The sequence below is a fragment of the Caloenas nicobarica genome, chromosome 5, assembly GCF_036013445.1.
Source record: "Caloenas nicobarica isolate bCalNic1 chromosome 5, bCalNic1.hap1, whole genome shotgun sequence".
Taxonomy (NCBI): Eukaryota; Metazoa; Chordata; class Aves; order Columbiformes; family Columbidae; genus Caloenas; species Caloenas nicobarica.
In genome coordinates, this window is record NC_088249.1 from 68,262,467 (window position 1) to 68,279,990 (window position 17,524).

Consider the following 17,524-nt stretch of genomic DNA (forward strand, 5'->3'; position numbering starts at 1 on the left):
GACCAGCTCTGAAGGGACGTACACACAGTTCAGAAAGCACAAAACTCTAAATCCTTATGGGAGCTTTCCTTCTCCTGTCTGACAGGGTTCGGGTGATGTGCAGCTGCTGAACAGGCTCAGCGGTACCTCATAATAAAGAAAGAAGACCTGGTTATAATTGAGTGTGCTTTTTCCTGGCTAAGTACCCAAGAGGTTTTGAAGACCACTTTATACATGTACACCAGAAACAAGATGTTTCCCAAGCTGTACAAACATCGTGTTCTCTCTTCTGGACTGGCCTCAGCTTTAGCTATAGTTATTTTTGGCATACCTCTAATATTTGTTTTCCTTAAATGCACTTGTCACCACGAGCCTCCCTCAAACCAGGTCTATCTTCCTGGTTAAGTAGGCTTCAACTAGTCATTTACATACCTGACCGGTCAGTGATTACCGTGCTCAGACACTGAACTGCTGCCATTGTAGGGAGGCTGTGAGCTCCAGACCAACACGTAACAAGGCACTGCCTGCCCGAGCACGCAACCGGCGCTTACCCTGCCCGTCCGCACAGCTTCCAGTTTGCCCCGTGCCACCTCAGAGGCTCAGTGAGTGAAGGAAAAACACCTCCGGTTATTTGCCCAAGCAAGGCGCTGATCTGAGAGGCGCTAAGCGTGTGGAAGCTGTGAAGGGCTGATCGGGAGCGGGGAGAGCTGTCTGCTCAGCGATTGCTGCTCCCGTTACTGCTCGGCTCAAGGTTTACGCGGCAGGTTCGGGTTCAGAGGCAGCGCGGGGACCTGGGAGCTGCAGTGACCAGGAGGGGGAACACCACAACAGGCAAGCGCTTCACCGCCGTCCTAGCTCTGCGGGGCAATCCTGTGCTTCTGAACTAACGCTGAACACATTAAACGCCATGCCAGCATAGAAAAACAGGAGTTAAGTTCGGCTTGTCCAAGTCCCCACAAAGAGTCATTTAGTCCACCTGGTCAGTGAAAAAGCAGCCGGTTAGTACCACTATCCCAAGACATTTCTGCAAAAGCAGTGCTGAGCACCCAGATGCCCGATCTGCGAAAGGAGCTGTCAGAACGGGGCAGATCGCGCACTGTCCCCTGGATAAAGCCCTAAGGAAAGGGCTTCTCCTTTGCAGAACGACAAACTGCTCCAGCTGCAGCTCCTTCAGAACCTCCCCCTTTGCTCTCCAAATGCCTTGTGCTGTTATCTATCAAGTCGAAATAACTGCTGGCACAGCTTGGGAATACTAAAAGCTGTTTCTTAGGGCATTAATAACTGCCATGGAAAACGTCTTTAAAATTACGATGTGGGCATGTTATCTTGACAAAGACAATAAAGCATCATTAAGCTCTTACAACACCGGGCTGTTTGCATGCTCAAGGCTCCATAAAAGGAGCTGGCAATAAGAATGAGGAACATCTTTTATTGCAAATACTAAAAAGTCAACGTATTGACACTGACTTTATCCACGATTAATTTTATGACGAAATGCATTACGCTCCCCAAATCTGGGTGTTCACCCACCAATAAACAGACCCTCAAGCAGAGCTTAAGATTCATCCCCTGTAAAACACTGTTCCCTGGGCCGGAGGCAGTGCTCCTCCTTTGCTAGAATGTTTGGATGGAACCAAACAGAGGCCTTGAAGCCAACGGTTTACAGGAAGGAAATGGAAAAGGGGATAAAAACCAGGTTAAGTTTGTAAAGAAGTCTTGCCTACATACTCATACATACCTATTTTCATCATAATCCTACATTTCTGAACTACAGTAAGGCAGCTGCTGCAGGTCCATGTAGCAAATTACTAGTTCAACTGGAGAAAATTGGGGGGGTGTTGAAATCAGCAGTAAAATGGTAAAGCTGGATGAGCCATTGGCTAAAGCTGACACCGCCAGTAACAGCAAAAGGCAGGCAGGCTGGACGAACGGCACTGACGTGGTGCCTGGAACAGTTTCCTTAATGGCTTTAGTGAAAAGTAAGTTAATAACACAAAGCAGAGGGAGCAGCAGCAGGGAAGGCAGGGGCAGCAGAGAGAAAAATCAGCTCATCTCAAAGGACCAGGGCAATGGAGCGGCTTATAACGCAGTTTCACACTCAGAACCAGTGAGTTTTCCTGTGAGCTCACCAGCTGAAACAGGGGTTCGTGCTACCCACCAGTCACTTGGCGATCGCTGAAATACAGCCAGGAAAAAGCACATGCAGCATACAGACAGACATCAGGGTGCTGCCAGACGCTGGGAAGCACTAACACTGTCACAAAAACATAGGAGCTCACACATCTGCAATATCCTACACGTTCTGGACAGCCATTTTAAAGAAGAAAACTCAAAACACACAAAGAGAGGGACTACCAAAATGTTGTGGGGAAAGCAGGCTTATATTGAGAGGGGAAACTAAAAGCAAAACTTGTTGCCTTAGCAAAATTTGTTTGCTTTGGGAAAACCAATGGTGAGGTGGCATGTGTGAGCTGTGTGTAAATAAATCAGATAGACGAACAATGAGTAAAGAAGAGCTATTTAAACAGAACATAAGGCACAAAAAAATAAAGCACCTCTGAGCTGGTCAGAACTGGGTACACACACACTGCATAACAGGGCTCCAAAATTCAGCTGAGAAGAGCAGGGTGTGAAACCGAGCTCCTGGGAAGCTATGGCTTGAGGAGCTGGTGTAAGACCTGATGTGACCGCGGTGACCCAGAGGTCTCCTCCTGCCCTACAAATGGCAGCGGCCTGTGCCACCGGTGCCTTCCCGATGAGATCTTCTCCTGGAACGGCTCCGCGCGGCCAAGGTCAGAGACTCGCCGGCCCAAACACCCTGTAACTGGAGAGCTGGCGGGCCGCGGGGCACGGGCTCTGGGCTGGCAAGAGCCTCCGGACAGGAGGAGGATTGACATCTTCAAACAGGCACCCGCACGTCCTGCCGTGACCGAGGAGGTATCTGTTGTCCCGGCCACCTGCCGCGGCCCCTGAAAACTGCTCCGCAGACCATCCCCAACGGGCTGGAGGAAGCGGGGAGCCAAGGCCAAAGACAACATGAATACACTCAGTATTTGACGTGATTGAACACGTGGGAGGTCGTTCAATCACCCTGTTCGTGGAGGATTTGACGGTGCTGCAAGACGCTCCGCTCCAGCGCAGCGGCTGCTGGCCCCAGGACAGGAGCATGCAGGGCCGGCAGACGCTTTCCCCATCCAATCGGTACTACTTTGTCATAGGGAATAAAAGTGACAAAACCACCAGAGCACCCAAATATCACTGGTGTCCTTAAAAGGAGGAATTTGTTGTACGGGAGGAACCAGAATTAACTGTAACAGCAGGGAAAGACTAAAAACTGATATTTCATGAAATGCAAACTTCTGAATAAACCCCTAAGCTTGCAGAGGTGTGCTGTGGGCATGGCTCCAAAGCACAGGCTGCTTTACTGAGGTTCCTAATGGGTCTGCTATTTCTCATACAGAATAGCATCCCTAAACTGGAATGTTAAGGTTTTGGCATAAGAAATACTTGGAGCTCTATCTGACTGTAGGAGAGCTTAATGCTTTCAGGAATATTACGTAAGCCTGTATAAATTTGCTTAATTCTTTCTCAGTGCTTCACACCTGAAAATAAGCAAAACAATCCAAGATATTAAAATATCTGGGCGGAAGCTGGGAGGCTATGCAGTAAGTGTGCAGTGTTAATTAAGCTATATTATTACTATTTAAATTACCACTTACCTTCTCTACAAGTAACACAAATATTTAGGTTCGCCATAAACCATGCCATTTATCAGAAATATCTGAGTGACTAAGTGACCGAAATTACCTGGATGAGGTCTTGAAAATGGTCCATCTTTAGCTTGTGTAACTCCGAAACACAGGAACACCAAAATACTGGCAACGATACCTCTGAAAGGGAAAACAGAACAAAGTGATTTTGTTGCTTCACCTTCCTCACGAAATCATCAATTCTATTCCTCTGCTCAAGCGCTGGCCGCCGCGGCACCGCAGGTACGAGGTGCCCATTTGCAGTAAACGGTGCAACTCTGGGCTGCAAATAAAACGGCTGTTCGCAGGAGCCACAGACAACACCTGATCATTTTGCTTTCATTGATAAAATGTTACATACCAGAAGCAAGAGTAGACTATTCATGCGTTAAACACTTCAAAATAGAACACAAAAGGTTTTATCAAAACTATTTTGCAACAGTCACCTCTGAGTATAAAACATTGGTGCTTCCTGAAAATGAAAATGGGGTTTATTTAACAGATGTAACTCAGTTATTTTGGTTGCTATATGACCCCAGGAGGCACAACAGAAACAGCTATGGAATGAAAACAGCTAATAGATAGTTCTGTCACAATTTTCAAAAATGAAAACATTGAAAAGGTTTTCAGCTGATCTCAAATAATGAGAATATTCAGCACTTTGAGTCACTAGTCTGTATTTGGAAATAGCAGGACGACAAATGTACATTTCCACAGAACAGCCTGCATTCTGAGCCGTGTTACAATAAGGATCTCCCTGTTCGCCGTCATTACGCTCAGCCACGAATTGTGGTGTCCAAGGTGATTGTTTCAGGCCTCCTGAGGGTCATTCATCTCCCTGAACCTGGAGATGACCTGACCCCGCATCCCCACGGGAACCTGCAGTTATGCTCCTTTTTCCAAAATCCACCCTCAGCCAAAGCAGATGCAGCAGCTGCGCTGAAAGAAGCTGGAGTTTCAGCTATCTTGGTTTATTTCAAGTTTTGAAGAAAATCACAGATTTGCATGACAACCCTGCCAGCTCCATTATCTTTTTTTTGCTGCGGTCACTAAGTTTCTCCCCTGAACACCACTGTACGGCCTCCTTGGGAAGCTTCCAGAGCCACAGCCTGGCCAGCGGGTTCCCACGGCCCGAGGGAAGAACCGCCCGGGATCCGAGGTGGGGTTTCCACAAACCGCCCCCGGGCAGCTCGAGAGGACATGGCCAACGCACCTTCCCGGGCCAATGCACCTTCTGCAGCAGCAGATCAGGCAGACACTCAATAGCAAACATGCCTACAGAAATAATTTTAGCACTTAACCAAGTAAGAATGGGAGAACACGGCAAGTTTCCTTAGCACAAACAAGCTATTGTGTGCATTATTTTAAGACTTCATTCAGAGCCACAAGACAATGAAGCTTGTCTGTGTCTGTACGTCACCCTTTGTTCCAGGCTCTTAACGTGACATCTCCCTGTCCCTGTCCCTTCCCTGTGCCACCTCCAGTGCTGTGACTGGCACGATCCCCTCGGTGGCACCACCAGCTGCAGAACCAGTAGATCACACGTATCACATCCACATCTGTGTGCATGAGCCTAGTGAACTTGGACTAGATTTACACGTAAAACATTTCTATAAATCTTAGCTTCAAAAAAAATTTCCTCCTTTAATATTGCCCTAGTGTGTTGCAGGAAGAAAAATGGCACTGAAATGTCAGTGTATAAACAAACGCAAACATAAATCTCAGCTACAGACACCACATCCTGTGATGTCATAGGTTCATGCTCTGCTTTGTGTCCATCGTTTCTGCTGACGGTTTATCACATGAGCCCGGCCACTCGCCCTGCCCTCGGCTGCCTCTGCGGGTGACGGGATGAAGCACTTTGATATGGCAGACGATGGGAGCCTGTGGTGACGACCTCCTGCTCCAGCTGGTGCAGGGACGGGCAGCAGCCGGCACAGCAAAGCCTGTTCCCTGCTTCAATTTAAGCGGCAGCAGCCAGCACAGCGATTCGTGTTCTCTGCTTCAATGCAACGCTCTGCTCCAAGCCGTGGTGCAGGTCCTGGCACGCTGGCAGCCCTCAGCAAGCCTGGGAACGACGGGGCTGAGTGCTGGCAAGCGCGGGCTGAGCCTTTGCACCCAGGCACCGTGACACTGCTCCACTGTCAGTGTGCAGCGCTTGGAAATAAAAAAACACGACAGCTAGAGACGCTGCTCAGCGGTAATAAAACCGCTTCTGTTCATTAAGCAGGCAAGTGTTCCCGGGAAATATTTGCACACAGTGACAGCCTAACGCAGGCCAAAATTTTAGATCGAAACACACAATAGCTCCACATTAAGCCTGAAAAAGATCTCAGGGTAGGATAAGGTATTTTAAGTTATGGGAAAAAAAAAAAAGTGAAAATTTGGGATACAGATATATTTATGCATTTGTGACCATCTCACCTCTGCTCTGAAATGCCTCTTTTTGTTCAAATAGACACTTGAAGAGTCACATAGAATTGGTCAAGATCAACGAGATGTAAGAAAGCAGCAGCCACATGGATGCTAGAGAAGGTACGAACACGGCTGGGATGTGATTTGAGCTGGAATCCTTCAAGATCAGTGGTGCTAAGCTTGGCCTAGTGCTTACTGCAAAGACCTCAGGAAAGAGATTTAACTGAGACCCGACAGGAGCTCACTGACCACGGACTCGGCAGGGGAAGGTGCCGATCACCAGACCCTTCCATCTGCGCCGTAAACTGGGCCAGGGCAAGAGGTAAAGCTCGGGAAAGGCCACGGAGCCATGCGTTCTGTCTGCGCTGATCTTCGGTTTGCAGGAGCAATGATTTGGCAGTTAACCACTATCTCAGAGCTCCGCACGTACCTGGAATGTCTATGGCAACAGCACAAGGGTGCAGCGTGTGTGCAGACAGAGATAAGTCCTCCAAAACCAATACCAAACCCAGTGTTGGGAAGACTGTAACAATTCTCAGGATGCTGCTCAAGTGGTTGTACGGTTAGAGATGCAGAAGGGATCAGAGAACATTCGCTACTCATTGCTGGTATGATGCTGTTCAATTGATTTTACCAACTGGACGCATTATTCCCTGCACTGAATATGCAGAAAGCAACTTCTGTTTCATGAAAGAAAGGTTACTCTGCTGATTAATCTTCTCTGGTTTGGTTTATTAAAGAAGTAAAGGCTCTAATCTCGATAATAAGATATTGCACTGGGTCACCTCAGATGTGTATTACTCCCCAGTGATGTGTCATCACTTCTGTTTCAGCTTTCCCCCTGTTCACCCTGACCTGTCACTCCAGAGGGTGTCACACCTCTGTCCGCCCCCCAGACTCACTCATTGGATCTGGGAATAAACCAGCATCTGTTCACACCGAAGCCGTGCAGAAATCCTCCCGGCTCCAGACCGGGCACCGTGTTACGATCTGTTCCATTCCACCCCTCATACAAATACAAACCCTCAGCCACGTGTGAGTGGGAATTACATTAACTCCAGCTACTGCGTACCTGACAGAAGAACAACCAGGATTAACTCAGGAAATACCCTAATTCCTGCATCTCCACACCAATGAATACTATATCGTGAGTCACTTTGAAAAATGCAAAAAAAATGGGAAGAAACCCTTTAATGGCAAGGGGAAAAAAACCACCATGATATTTAAGAAACCAGACTGGGAGAAACCAGAATTATTTCCATGCTCATAGCAAGGATGCTTTGCAGTCTGTAAGCAAGTGTTTAATTTTTAAAATATGCTTACATTTTTAAAAGACCACTTTTCTTCCCCCTTTTTGTTCCCTAATGTAATTCTTTAAAAAGAGGAGAAATTCAACTACATTTGATCAATTTAAATTATGGTAGAAACGGATCACACAGGTAAGACATCTCATTCCTAGTTTCAAAGAGTTTCCCTTTGGGCTACAAGTTCTCCTGTTGATTTTCAACAAGTAATGATCCGTATTGAAATCTGGAACATAATTTTACAAAACGGGCTTAAGTCAGAAAAATTTAGTCACAGCTGACATAATTCAGAAAGTTAGGTCATTTTACAAAAAAGCAGCAGAATCACTGCCAGAGAAACACGGCCAGTACTGAAGGCTTTAGGAAGAGTTTTATATTTTGTTTTAAATCACACACGGCAGGCACCAGGTATGACAGTGAGTGACGCTAAACTGATTAGAAATTAAATTCGAGGACCAGCATCAAAGGAGCTTATAGACTTATGCTTGGGTTTGTCATTTTGCGAGGGGTCGGGCGTTTAAAGGAGTTAAGGCAAAGGTCATTTGAGGTACCTTGTCCACAAGGTAAAAGCACGTATGGTAACGTATTCGTATCGTGACCCTGTTCTTATATTCACCTTATGGAAATGCCGTGTCAAACGCTTACCTCTTGGTGTTGTAGGCTGTGTCCTGGGGGGGCTGTACCAAACGCTTACCTCTTGGTGTTGTAGGCTGTGTCCTGGGGGGTTTCTTCAAGCAAGGTTACGTAGCCCAGCGCACACGTGAGGATGAACAAGACTGTCAAGGTGTGAGCTCTCCTGCGATTTAGAAGAGAGAAAATTGAATCAGAAAGCAGAAAAACTCACATCTTCACCCGTCAGCGAATCCACAGTAAGTCTGATACGACAGTCGGTAATAGTACAGAAGCTTTTGGTGTTGTACAGCACAGAAACCAGAATTTTGGCTGGCACTGGTGTGGTTCCCAGCCCGCCACAGCAGCCTGCGCAAGAACGGGTCCAGCTCATCTCCCCCGTGCTTTGGGTTAAGGAACATTTGGACAAACACCTGCCAGTGAACAGGAGCAACTTGAAAAAAACAGCACCAATATCTAGATCTAAAAACCTGCAGGTCTCCCTCCTGGTTTGTTGGGTACATCCTCGACGGTGCTGCCACACAGCTCTCTTTCAAAGCCTGTTAATAACAACTGCAGCAGACTGAGAAGACTTAAGACTAAATGGAAGGGAATTCACTCTATAGACATGGGAATTACACATTGCAAGCAAAACTAGTCGTTTAAAAAGAAAAAAAATCTGAACAAGAACAGTTGTGGTTGTCAGAATGACGATGCTGCCTCCAGATGCCTCATTTCCAGTAACTTGTACAGTTCCACCTCATCTCAGCCCCGAGGAGCCAGCCAGGCTGACGGCCAGAGGTTACTGCAGAGGTTATCGCAGAGATTATTGCAGAGGTTACTGCAGAGGTTACTGCCTGCAGAGCCACCCACAGCCGGGTCCGTGCCAGAGGTTTCCAATGAACCCCCCGGCGCAGCCGGGTCCGTGCCAGGGGTTTCCAATGAACCCCCCGGCGCAGCCGGGTCCGTGCCAGGGGTTTCCAATGAACCCCCCGGCGCAGCCGGGTCCGTGCCAGGGGTTTCCCATGAACCCCCCGGCGCAGCCGGGTCCCTGCCAGGGGTTTCCAATGAACCCCCCGGCGCAGCCGGGTCCGTGCCAGGGGTTTCCAATGAACCCCCGGCGCAGCCGGGTCCGTGCCAGGGGTTTCCCCGAACCCCCCGGCGCAGCCGGGTCCGTGCCAGGGGTTTCCAATGAACCCCCCGGCGCAGCCGGGTCCGTGCCAGGGGTTTCCCCGAACCCCCCGGCGCAGCCGGGTCCGTGCCAGGGGTTTCCAATGAACCCCCTGGCGCAGCCGGGTCCCTGCCAGGGGTTTCCCCAAACCCCCCAGCGCAGCCGGTTCTGCCGCGGCACTCAGTGTGGGGCGGTGGGGGTGACATGGGCACCGCGGGACAGGAACGTTCTGCAGCTGGCTGACTGCAACACATGTGCCCTCCGATTACAACATCGAGAATATTCTCACCTCCCACTGTCTGCTCTTTTTTTAATTTAAAGTTGAACATTCCTACTGAGAACCATTTACTGTTTTCAGTGGGAAGTCTGGCCAGTTCAGGACAAGTCACAAGGCATGAGTTCTGTGTTAAAGGACTGCACAACATCCCTTAATACAAACTATTAAAATAACATAGGTATAAAGCACAAAGTTTAAAGAAAAGAAAAACTGTGAATGAAAATAACTATTCGACAAGTATTGGTATGTACCGGCTCTTATATTTTCTTTCTATATCATTTTGTAATAGAAGCTAGCATTACATTTCATTTTTTTGTCAGAAGACCAAAGTCTGTATGTATTCGAGTTGTACCGCGCATGATAAACCGGAGATCACCCAGGATTTCTGAGAAGTCCCCTGGTTTACCTTTAAGCATCAATCCCAGTAATCTATGTACAACCGCTCTGAAAGTTAAGGTAAGAGTTATTCTGAACCACAGCTCCACCCTAATCCAAACCAGGCACGTCCCCCAGCATCCCCGTAATCCCGCCGGGAGACACACGCAATACCTCGTAAGCAGACGCAATCCTCTTCCGCCACTGCTAAAAAGGTGCTCGGCATTTAGCTCTAACCTTCCGTGCACCCAGAGGACACGGGCTGAGCAGCTCCAGAAAAGAAAAACAAAACAGAAACACAGCCCAAAACACAACAAAATAACCTGCCAAAAAACCCCATTGCAAACAAAAACACAAAACAAAGAGAACCCACGAATATTTTCAAAATTAGCAAGGAATCAACATGTCAAAAAGATCAGACCATGGTCTTGTTAGCTGCGTTTATATCTGGACATAATTAATACAAACCCAACCTTTATTTTGCCCATTGACAAAGGTTACATTAACTGCAAGACTATGCATTGTATTTCATGCGTCGTTTTATTGTTTTCTGAAACTGCTGTGTAAGAGGCTACTCAGACGACCCCAGAAATGCTGCCCCCCCCCACCTCACCCTCCGCACACCTGTACAAAGCCAATGGCTTTGTCAATGCGCTGGGTGCCCTGTGAATTGCCAAAAAACCAGTTATCAGCGCCTCCTCATTCAGACAAACGCATCAACGATGGTCCCGTTTCATTCCTTGCTGGGGGGGTGTATCAAAGGAAACCATGGGGGTTTCAGAGCCTCCTGCCCCTGCTTTGGGTTTATTTTTGGTGTCACAACCATCAGTTTCCCTGCTCAATGACAAACTAGAGGCCAATATCTCCTCATTTCCCTGCAGCTCAGGTTTCACATCCAACCCGAGTAAGTTTTCAAGGCGGCAAGCCACGGAAACACATTTTCAGTCGCGCATGAAATCCAGGAACCAGGAGGAAAGATTTTCTAGACGGGTTTGTCTCGTGGAAGGAGCGAGCTGGCAGCTCAGAACAGAAACCTGCACATGGTGACAAAGCGCTGGCAGCTGCTACGGGCAGCACAGCCGCGCACAAACCTACCTGTCAGAACCAAAGCCACACACAAAGCACCACCCGGGCAAACAGGCACACCCTTCCACGGCCTGAGAGTTAAAAACATAAAAGAGAAATCCACAGAGATTTCACAAAACAAAATGTTTAGCAATTGCAGCAGCCAGAGAAATGAACTGCATACAGAAGAAACGCTTGTGCGAGTGAAGCCAGGATGAATTAAACCGCATCCCGCGGGATTATTTCCACCTCCACGTACACTTTAACATGGCACGAGGAAGGCGGCACGGCCCAGAGCATCCCCAGCAAGGTGGCAGGAATGACACCAAAAGGTTCGTGTTCTGCAAGGCTGGGGCTCCCAGATCGGCAGGAGGGGTTTCCGTGGAACTGAACCCGGGTGCCGGCAACACAGCCGGGAGGCTTTACGTCAGGAATGAGAGAAAGCAGCGCCTGAAAGTACACGCACACGGAAACGGGTAAGGCCAGGGAGGCACAATCACAACAAATCCCGAACTACTAAAAAGCTGGAACATTAAGGAGCTCATTTTTCTGCACTATATCTTTCTATATCTCACATCTAGCTCTCTCCCATTTATACACCAGGGCATTTAGGTGAAATAATTCAAAGTTTGTTTTCATAACAATGCTTGTCCTGCAGAGTTGAACACTAAGGGGGATCTTCCAGGGCACAGGAGTAACTCTGCTTCCAACCTGTTTTTCATGGCCATTCATTCTTCTGTCACATTTAGAAAGCACAGTTTTTTCAAGGAAATTGCTATCAAAGCTTTTGTTTTCCACATAAAGAATATGGCCAAAATGACCTAAGGAAATTCCGTCTCCAGCACAACCTAAAATCATGTTAAGTGAAGGCGACCGCACCCTGATTACCCACCGGGGTTCCTGTTTGTCACAAATGATGCAATAACACTAAATACAATCACAGGCACTGAGAACACCCTGCAAAGGATTTATTTATTCATCTTTTTGTCAGTTTGCTAACTGAAACAAAACTGCACAGAGCAGCCGGTCCAGTTTGCCTCTTCGCTTTGAAAAGCTGCGTGAACAGCTACTGCTAGAGAAGAAAATCTGCCAACAAACCCCACTGCTCCTGTCTCAGCCTTTCGTCAACTTGTTCAAGAGAATTTCTTTTTCTTGATTCTAAATAACAATAAGGTCATAAAAGCATTTCTAGAAGAGATTTTAAAAGATGAATGAATGTCAAAGCTCTCTGCCCTCCGCATGCCAACACATCATCTGACATGCTGGGAATTCTGAGCAAATTTGACAAATGGACAATACGATAAATCTATTATTTCAACAGCAGAATAGCGTTTAAGTTATTGTGAAGGATAAGGTACAGGGAAACACAACAAAATAACTTTAAGCTGACCGATATTTTGACATTCAATATCAAAATTGTAATTAACAGATAAATAATCCTGTTTGGACACAGAGAGGTTTTTGAAACCTTCAGCAAAAATCTAACCTTGGTCATAATCTTGATAACACGTTCAAAATTAGAGACATCAAACTGAGACACTCATGTTGCACAGGCCAAAGCGAACGGCCAGGTGTCACCACGGCCAAAATCAGAGGTCAACGCCAGTTTGTGACACTCTCTTGTCCACCTAGATCACAAAAAATAAGCAGTGGCAGCCAACCCAAAGTCTGTAGTTTGTGTGTGACACTGCCCGAAAGCTCCACGACCCACCTCTGTAACGCGGCAGGAACGGGGCTGCTGGTTCGCAGCTGGGGGCTGCGCTCCAAAATCTGTTTAAACTCTCACAGGTAAGAAAAAGTGCCTATTCTTAGACCAGCAGCAAGTCTTGTGCACATCTAGAAAGGTACACAGCGCCGATTAAATTTCTTTATGTACTTGGGACGCTCCAAAATAGTAACGTTCATTTTCCTTGCCGTAAAATGCTCGCTCAGAGTGTGAGACGCACCAGCACACGCTCTGCTGCGGGTTACAGAGACAAAGCCACGGAGATGCTGTAGAAAGCTCTATGTGGGGATACTAAAACAAAACAAAACACCAAACCCAACAGTGGTTTTTCATGCTAGCTCAGTAAAAATATCAATCTACTGTGCTTCCCACTGTACAAAAAACAAAAGCGCAAACCTCAGCCACAAAGAGCCCTTTGTCTGTATTCAGAAAGGCAATTCAGTGAGCAGACAGGCAAGAAACAATCAAAGGTACTGGAAACACGAACGTGTTAGCCCGAACAGCGGCTTGCCAGGCAAGCCTGAGTGTTTCTAGCTCTCTGCTGGTAGTAATAGATGTTCTGAGATCAGTTAAGGGATAACTGCGGTTACAGCCTTGATTTTAGGGTGACAACCCCGCAGCAGCGGCAGACTTCAACCCCATAGCAGGGAAAAGGTGCAACACAGTGAGATTATACAATAAAAACAGCATAGGTGTTTTTAAGGCATCACAAAGTACCTGGAAAGAGCCACCTTCACGAGACAGGAAGAAAATGAGAGTTTTACCCATTTTCCATCTATATGACGGCACCTCTCCGCAGGATCCAGCTACTGAGTTGCTCCCTCAGCCCACGTGTGGCAGCAGCAGGGTGGTCCCCAAGATCCTGCCCTCGAGATGACGTCCCTCGGTGACACCTGTGCGTGTCAGGCTCCCGCACAGACCATCCTGCGATCCAGCAGCACCTACGTGGTCCTCCACAGTTTGGACTGGCAGAAACATCACCCAGAACTGGTGGCTTCATCAAGGTCGAGACACTGTGCTCCGCTGCTGCCCAGACCGGCAGGGCGAGAGCCAAGCGCCCTCCTCCTCCTCCTCCTCCTCCTCCTCCTCCTCCTCCTCCCTGCCACACTGCAGCCAAACCACATCACCCTCAGCCCCTATTCTCAACTGGGAGCTCCAGTGCCGGTTGGGTTCCTTAGTCACGGAGAACATGCATTTAATACACATGGAAAAACTACGGACACGCAGGTACGTGCGCTGAAGTGGATTTCTAGAACTCCAGCAAAGACGGAATTTAGAAGTGCCTTTCTAGGTACAAACACATCTCTTCCTACAAGGACCGAATTTTTAAAAGTTGCCCTATCTGGCCTAACACAGACAGTCGGGGTTTTCCGCACTGATTTTCTGGACTGAGCATGTGACAAAACCACACGAAACACCCGAGGAGCAGAACTTCAGGACAACAACTTCAGCTTTCTAGCAGGAGTAGAAGAAACAGCCTGGACAGAAAAGGCCTCGTCCGAGACCGCGGGAGCGGGGAGAAGCAGGTGGGATTCACATGAACGATGCCGACAGAACCACCAGAATCAAGCATGAACGTTTGCCCACGGCCGATGGGCTCCCCAGGTGATGGGGACCCCCCGAGGGATGCCCAGGTGCCGGGGGGCACCTCGAGGGCTGCCCGGGTCTCGGGGGACCCCCCGCGGGCTGCCCGGGTGCTGGGGACCCCCCGCGGGCTGCCCGGGTGCTGGGGACCCCCCGAGGGCTGCCCGGGTGCTGGGGACCCCCCGCGGGCTGCCCGGGTCTCGGGGACCCCCCGAGGGCTGCCCGGGTGCTGGGGACCCCCCGAGGGCTGCCCGGGTGCTGGGGACCCCCCGCGGGCTGCCCGGGTCTCGGGGACCCCCCGCGGGCTGCCCCGGCAGGAGGAGCCGTCCCGCTGGGCTGAGAGGGGTCGTGACCAGCGCTGAGAAAGGAGCTGCCGCTGGCAAAACTCAGCCCTAAATCACCGCTGAATCGCCAGGGAACAGAACAGTAATTCCTCGCACCACAATACCAGGAAAAGCACCTTTAGCCGCGGCCCGCGGTTTCTCGGCTTTAGCGCCGGGACCCGTCGCAGCCGCCGCCGCGGATAACGGGCGGTGACCGTTCGCTCCCCCGATCGGCCGTGTCCGCAGCAGCCCCGCACGGCCCTGCGAGCCGCAACGGGCACCGCCGGGGCACGGGGCGCCGGGCAGGGGCTCTCACCAGAAGAAGGTGTTGGTGCCGTCGTCGTACACCTCGGACTCGGTGCTGCGGCGCAGGCCGGGGCTCTCCCGCTCGGCTCCGGGCGGCGGGGGCCGCTCAGCCGCGGCGGAGGGGGCGCCGCCGTTAGGCTGCGGGGGCTGCTGCTCCTCCAGGGCCGCCTTGCCCAGCGCCCCGCCGGGGCCCCGCCGCTCCCCGCGCCTCATGGCGGCCCGGGCCGCGGAACGGCCGCTGCGCCGGCCCGGCGGCGGCTCCGTGGGGCGGGCCGGGACACGCCCCCCACGCAGGCGCGGCGCGCGCGGCCGGCGCAGGCGCACAGCGCTGCCCCGGGAAGGGGCGGGGCCGAGCGGGGCGGGGCCTGTTGCCGTGGCAACCGCCCCCCCCCCTCCCGATTTAAAGCGCCTCAGGCATCCAAACGCGTTGACCTTGACATTGAGGTCATGCCGCCCCCAAGGCCGCCAGCGGCCCCCCCGGCACGTCTGGCCAAGGTGCGTGAGGCCGCGAGCCCGGCGCCGCCGCACAGGGGGGCGCTGTGTCCGCGGGCAGGGGGGGCTGGTTCCTCTTCCAAACAACACATGAAAGAAGGGAAAAAATTAGCACAGAAAACAGCCCGTCCAGCTCTGACAGAGCAGTGTCATGCTGCGAGTGCACAAAAATCGCCATTTGCAAACTGTAGCAGTATTTGTTGCTAGAAGTCCTTACATTCTGGCAAACGTAAACAAATAATGCTAATTAAAGAAAATGGCGTAATATGCACTCACTTGAATTATTCAGGGACAAGTGCTCTTTGCTCTCAAGTACCCCAGACAGCGCTTTCCAGTTGGTTCCATCCCCGGCACCGCGGCTGTCTGACCTCCTGCTTCCTTGCGCAATAAAATATCGACTGTCCGACCACTTTGGCGTTTGCCAAAATGTGAACGTTTTGCTGGCAGAGGGCTGCGTTTCCACACCAAGGCACATCCTGAGACAAGTGCAGGCTGCTGCGTCCCCACAACTGCTGCGTTCTTACAAGTCCTCACCCCCCTCCTGGGATCTCTTACCCGCAGCAGAACTTCCCAAATTATTCTTAGAAATCAGCACAAAGCCAGGGGGCGCGGGAGCCCCGGCCGTGCCAGAGCCCAGGGCAGGATGCTCCGGGCCCCGCAGGAACCAAACCCAGGAGAAATGAGAGGAAATATGGATGTGACTGCACATCAGGCAGCTGGCCACGGGATGGCAGCCACCAGCCGGGCTGGGGACAGGGACACCCGGTTTGGGGACCCTGGTCCATCAGCTCTGAACCCTCAGAACGTGCTGGCACAGCCACCCCCCTGCTCATCTCAGCTGGCAAAGGCAGCTCGAGTGGCGCAGCTGCCACCGCTGAGCCAGAGGATTTAACCGAAGAAGTGGGAGCAGTCCTGCCCTCCGGGGAAAACACAACCAACAGGTCTGTGAGGACACCTGGGGCTGCTGCACGATCCCCTCCAACCCGAAACGCTCTCCTGGCCACCCTGCTGTGTCTTATGAGACCTGGAGGCACTTGGCTCGCTCAAGAGATGCCACCACCGCCTCGCTCTGCACAAGCAAAGCCTGAGGTCGTAGAACCATAGAATCACTTCAGCTGGAAAAGACCCCTAAGATCACGGCACAGGGAGGAGCATCCACCACGTCTCACAGAGGAAGTGTGAATAAACTCTTCCACGTGTCCCTTTCCCCCCACCCTATAGCCACAACGTGTGCGAAACATCAAATTAAAACCACACGCTACTCACGGGGCAGCTGACAATGCCCGTTCCTGGGGTCACAGCAAGCGGTGGGCCAGGTCCTGGTCACCCACAGCCTCCTGACCCCTGTGCCTGTTGACGTGAGCCCCTCGCCGCTGCTTTGGACCTGCAGGACGAGGGGGAACTCTCCAAGGAGGGAAACGCCAACCCCTCGTGAACGACGCGTCGAGTCCAGCGGAGCTTCCTCAGCAGGGTGAGCGGTGTCCGCCCACGGCAGCGGCCCTGGCGGCCCTGGCGGCCCTGGCGGTCCTGGGCACCAGCGGCTGGCAGCACAAGCAGCCTTTGCTCTGCTTGGAGAGCAGACGGACTCTCCCGAGCACCCCGCAGTTTGAATTGCAAGCAGGGCTTCACCCCAGCCCGCGTCCTCTGCTGTGCTGCACCAACGGCAGCTCCGGGGGCAGCCTCACCGGGCTGGGTTTGGGTGAAAACGCCCCGGTTTGGCAGGAGAGCGCAGGCAGCTGTGCTGCCGCTGGGCTCCGCAGCAGAACGGCCTTTGGCATCGCAGGACGTGCTTTGCAGAGGACGGGGGATGTCCACCGATGGAGCCTGCCAGGCTGCTGGCAGCTCACCCTTTGGGCAGGAGGGTGGGATGGATCCCTCCAGGGCCCTTCCACAGCAATTCCACGTTTTTCCACCCAAAACCGCTCCTGCTGAGCTCTCCCCAGAGCAGCCGGTGGTGCCAGACACAGCAGCTCCGCGCTCAGACGCAACGTCTTGTTTCTGGCCAGTTTGCTCATTAACATTGTTTCTAATAGGATTTTTACGAGCTGCTGAGAAACACAGTCCCTGCAACCAGCGCTAGAGCCGGACAGGCCCAGCAGGTACCGGTCAGGTTCGAACGCGGGTTCAGCATCCCCGGCCTCTGTGCGAA

The 17,524-nt window shown here is 51.1% G+C and overlaps 1 protein-coding gene across 3 annotated transcripts in view; it reads right to left on the reverse strand.

The window, feature by feature from the left end:
- PTDSS2 (phosphatidylserine synthase 2) overlaps positions 1 to 15,117 on the reverse strand; it is a 32,162-nt gene extending 17,045 nt beyond the window's left edge. The window contains exons 1-3 of one of the 3 annotated variants that reach the window (XM_065635721.1): positions 14,894 to 15,111; positions 8,142 to 8,243; positions 3,787 to 3,869 (exon numbers count right to left, since the gene is read on the reverse strand). In XM_065635721.1, coding sequence (XP_065491793.1) covers positions 3,787 to 3,869; positions 8,142 to 8,243; positions 14,894 to 15,096 — 388 coding nt within the window. In that variant the 5' untranslated portion in view covers positions 15,097 to 15,111. The other 2 variants (XM_065635720.1, XM_065635722.1) reach the window with 2 other exon arrangements.
- Between the last annotated feature and the right edge of the window lie 2,407 nt (positions 15,118 to 17,524).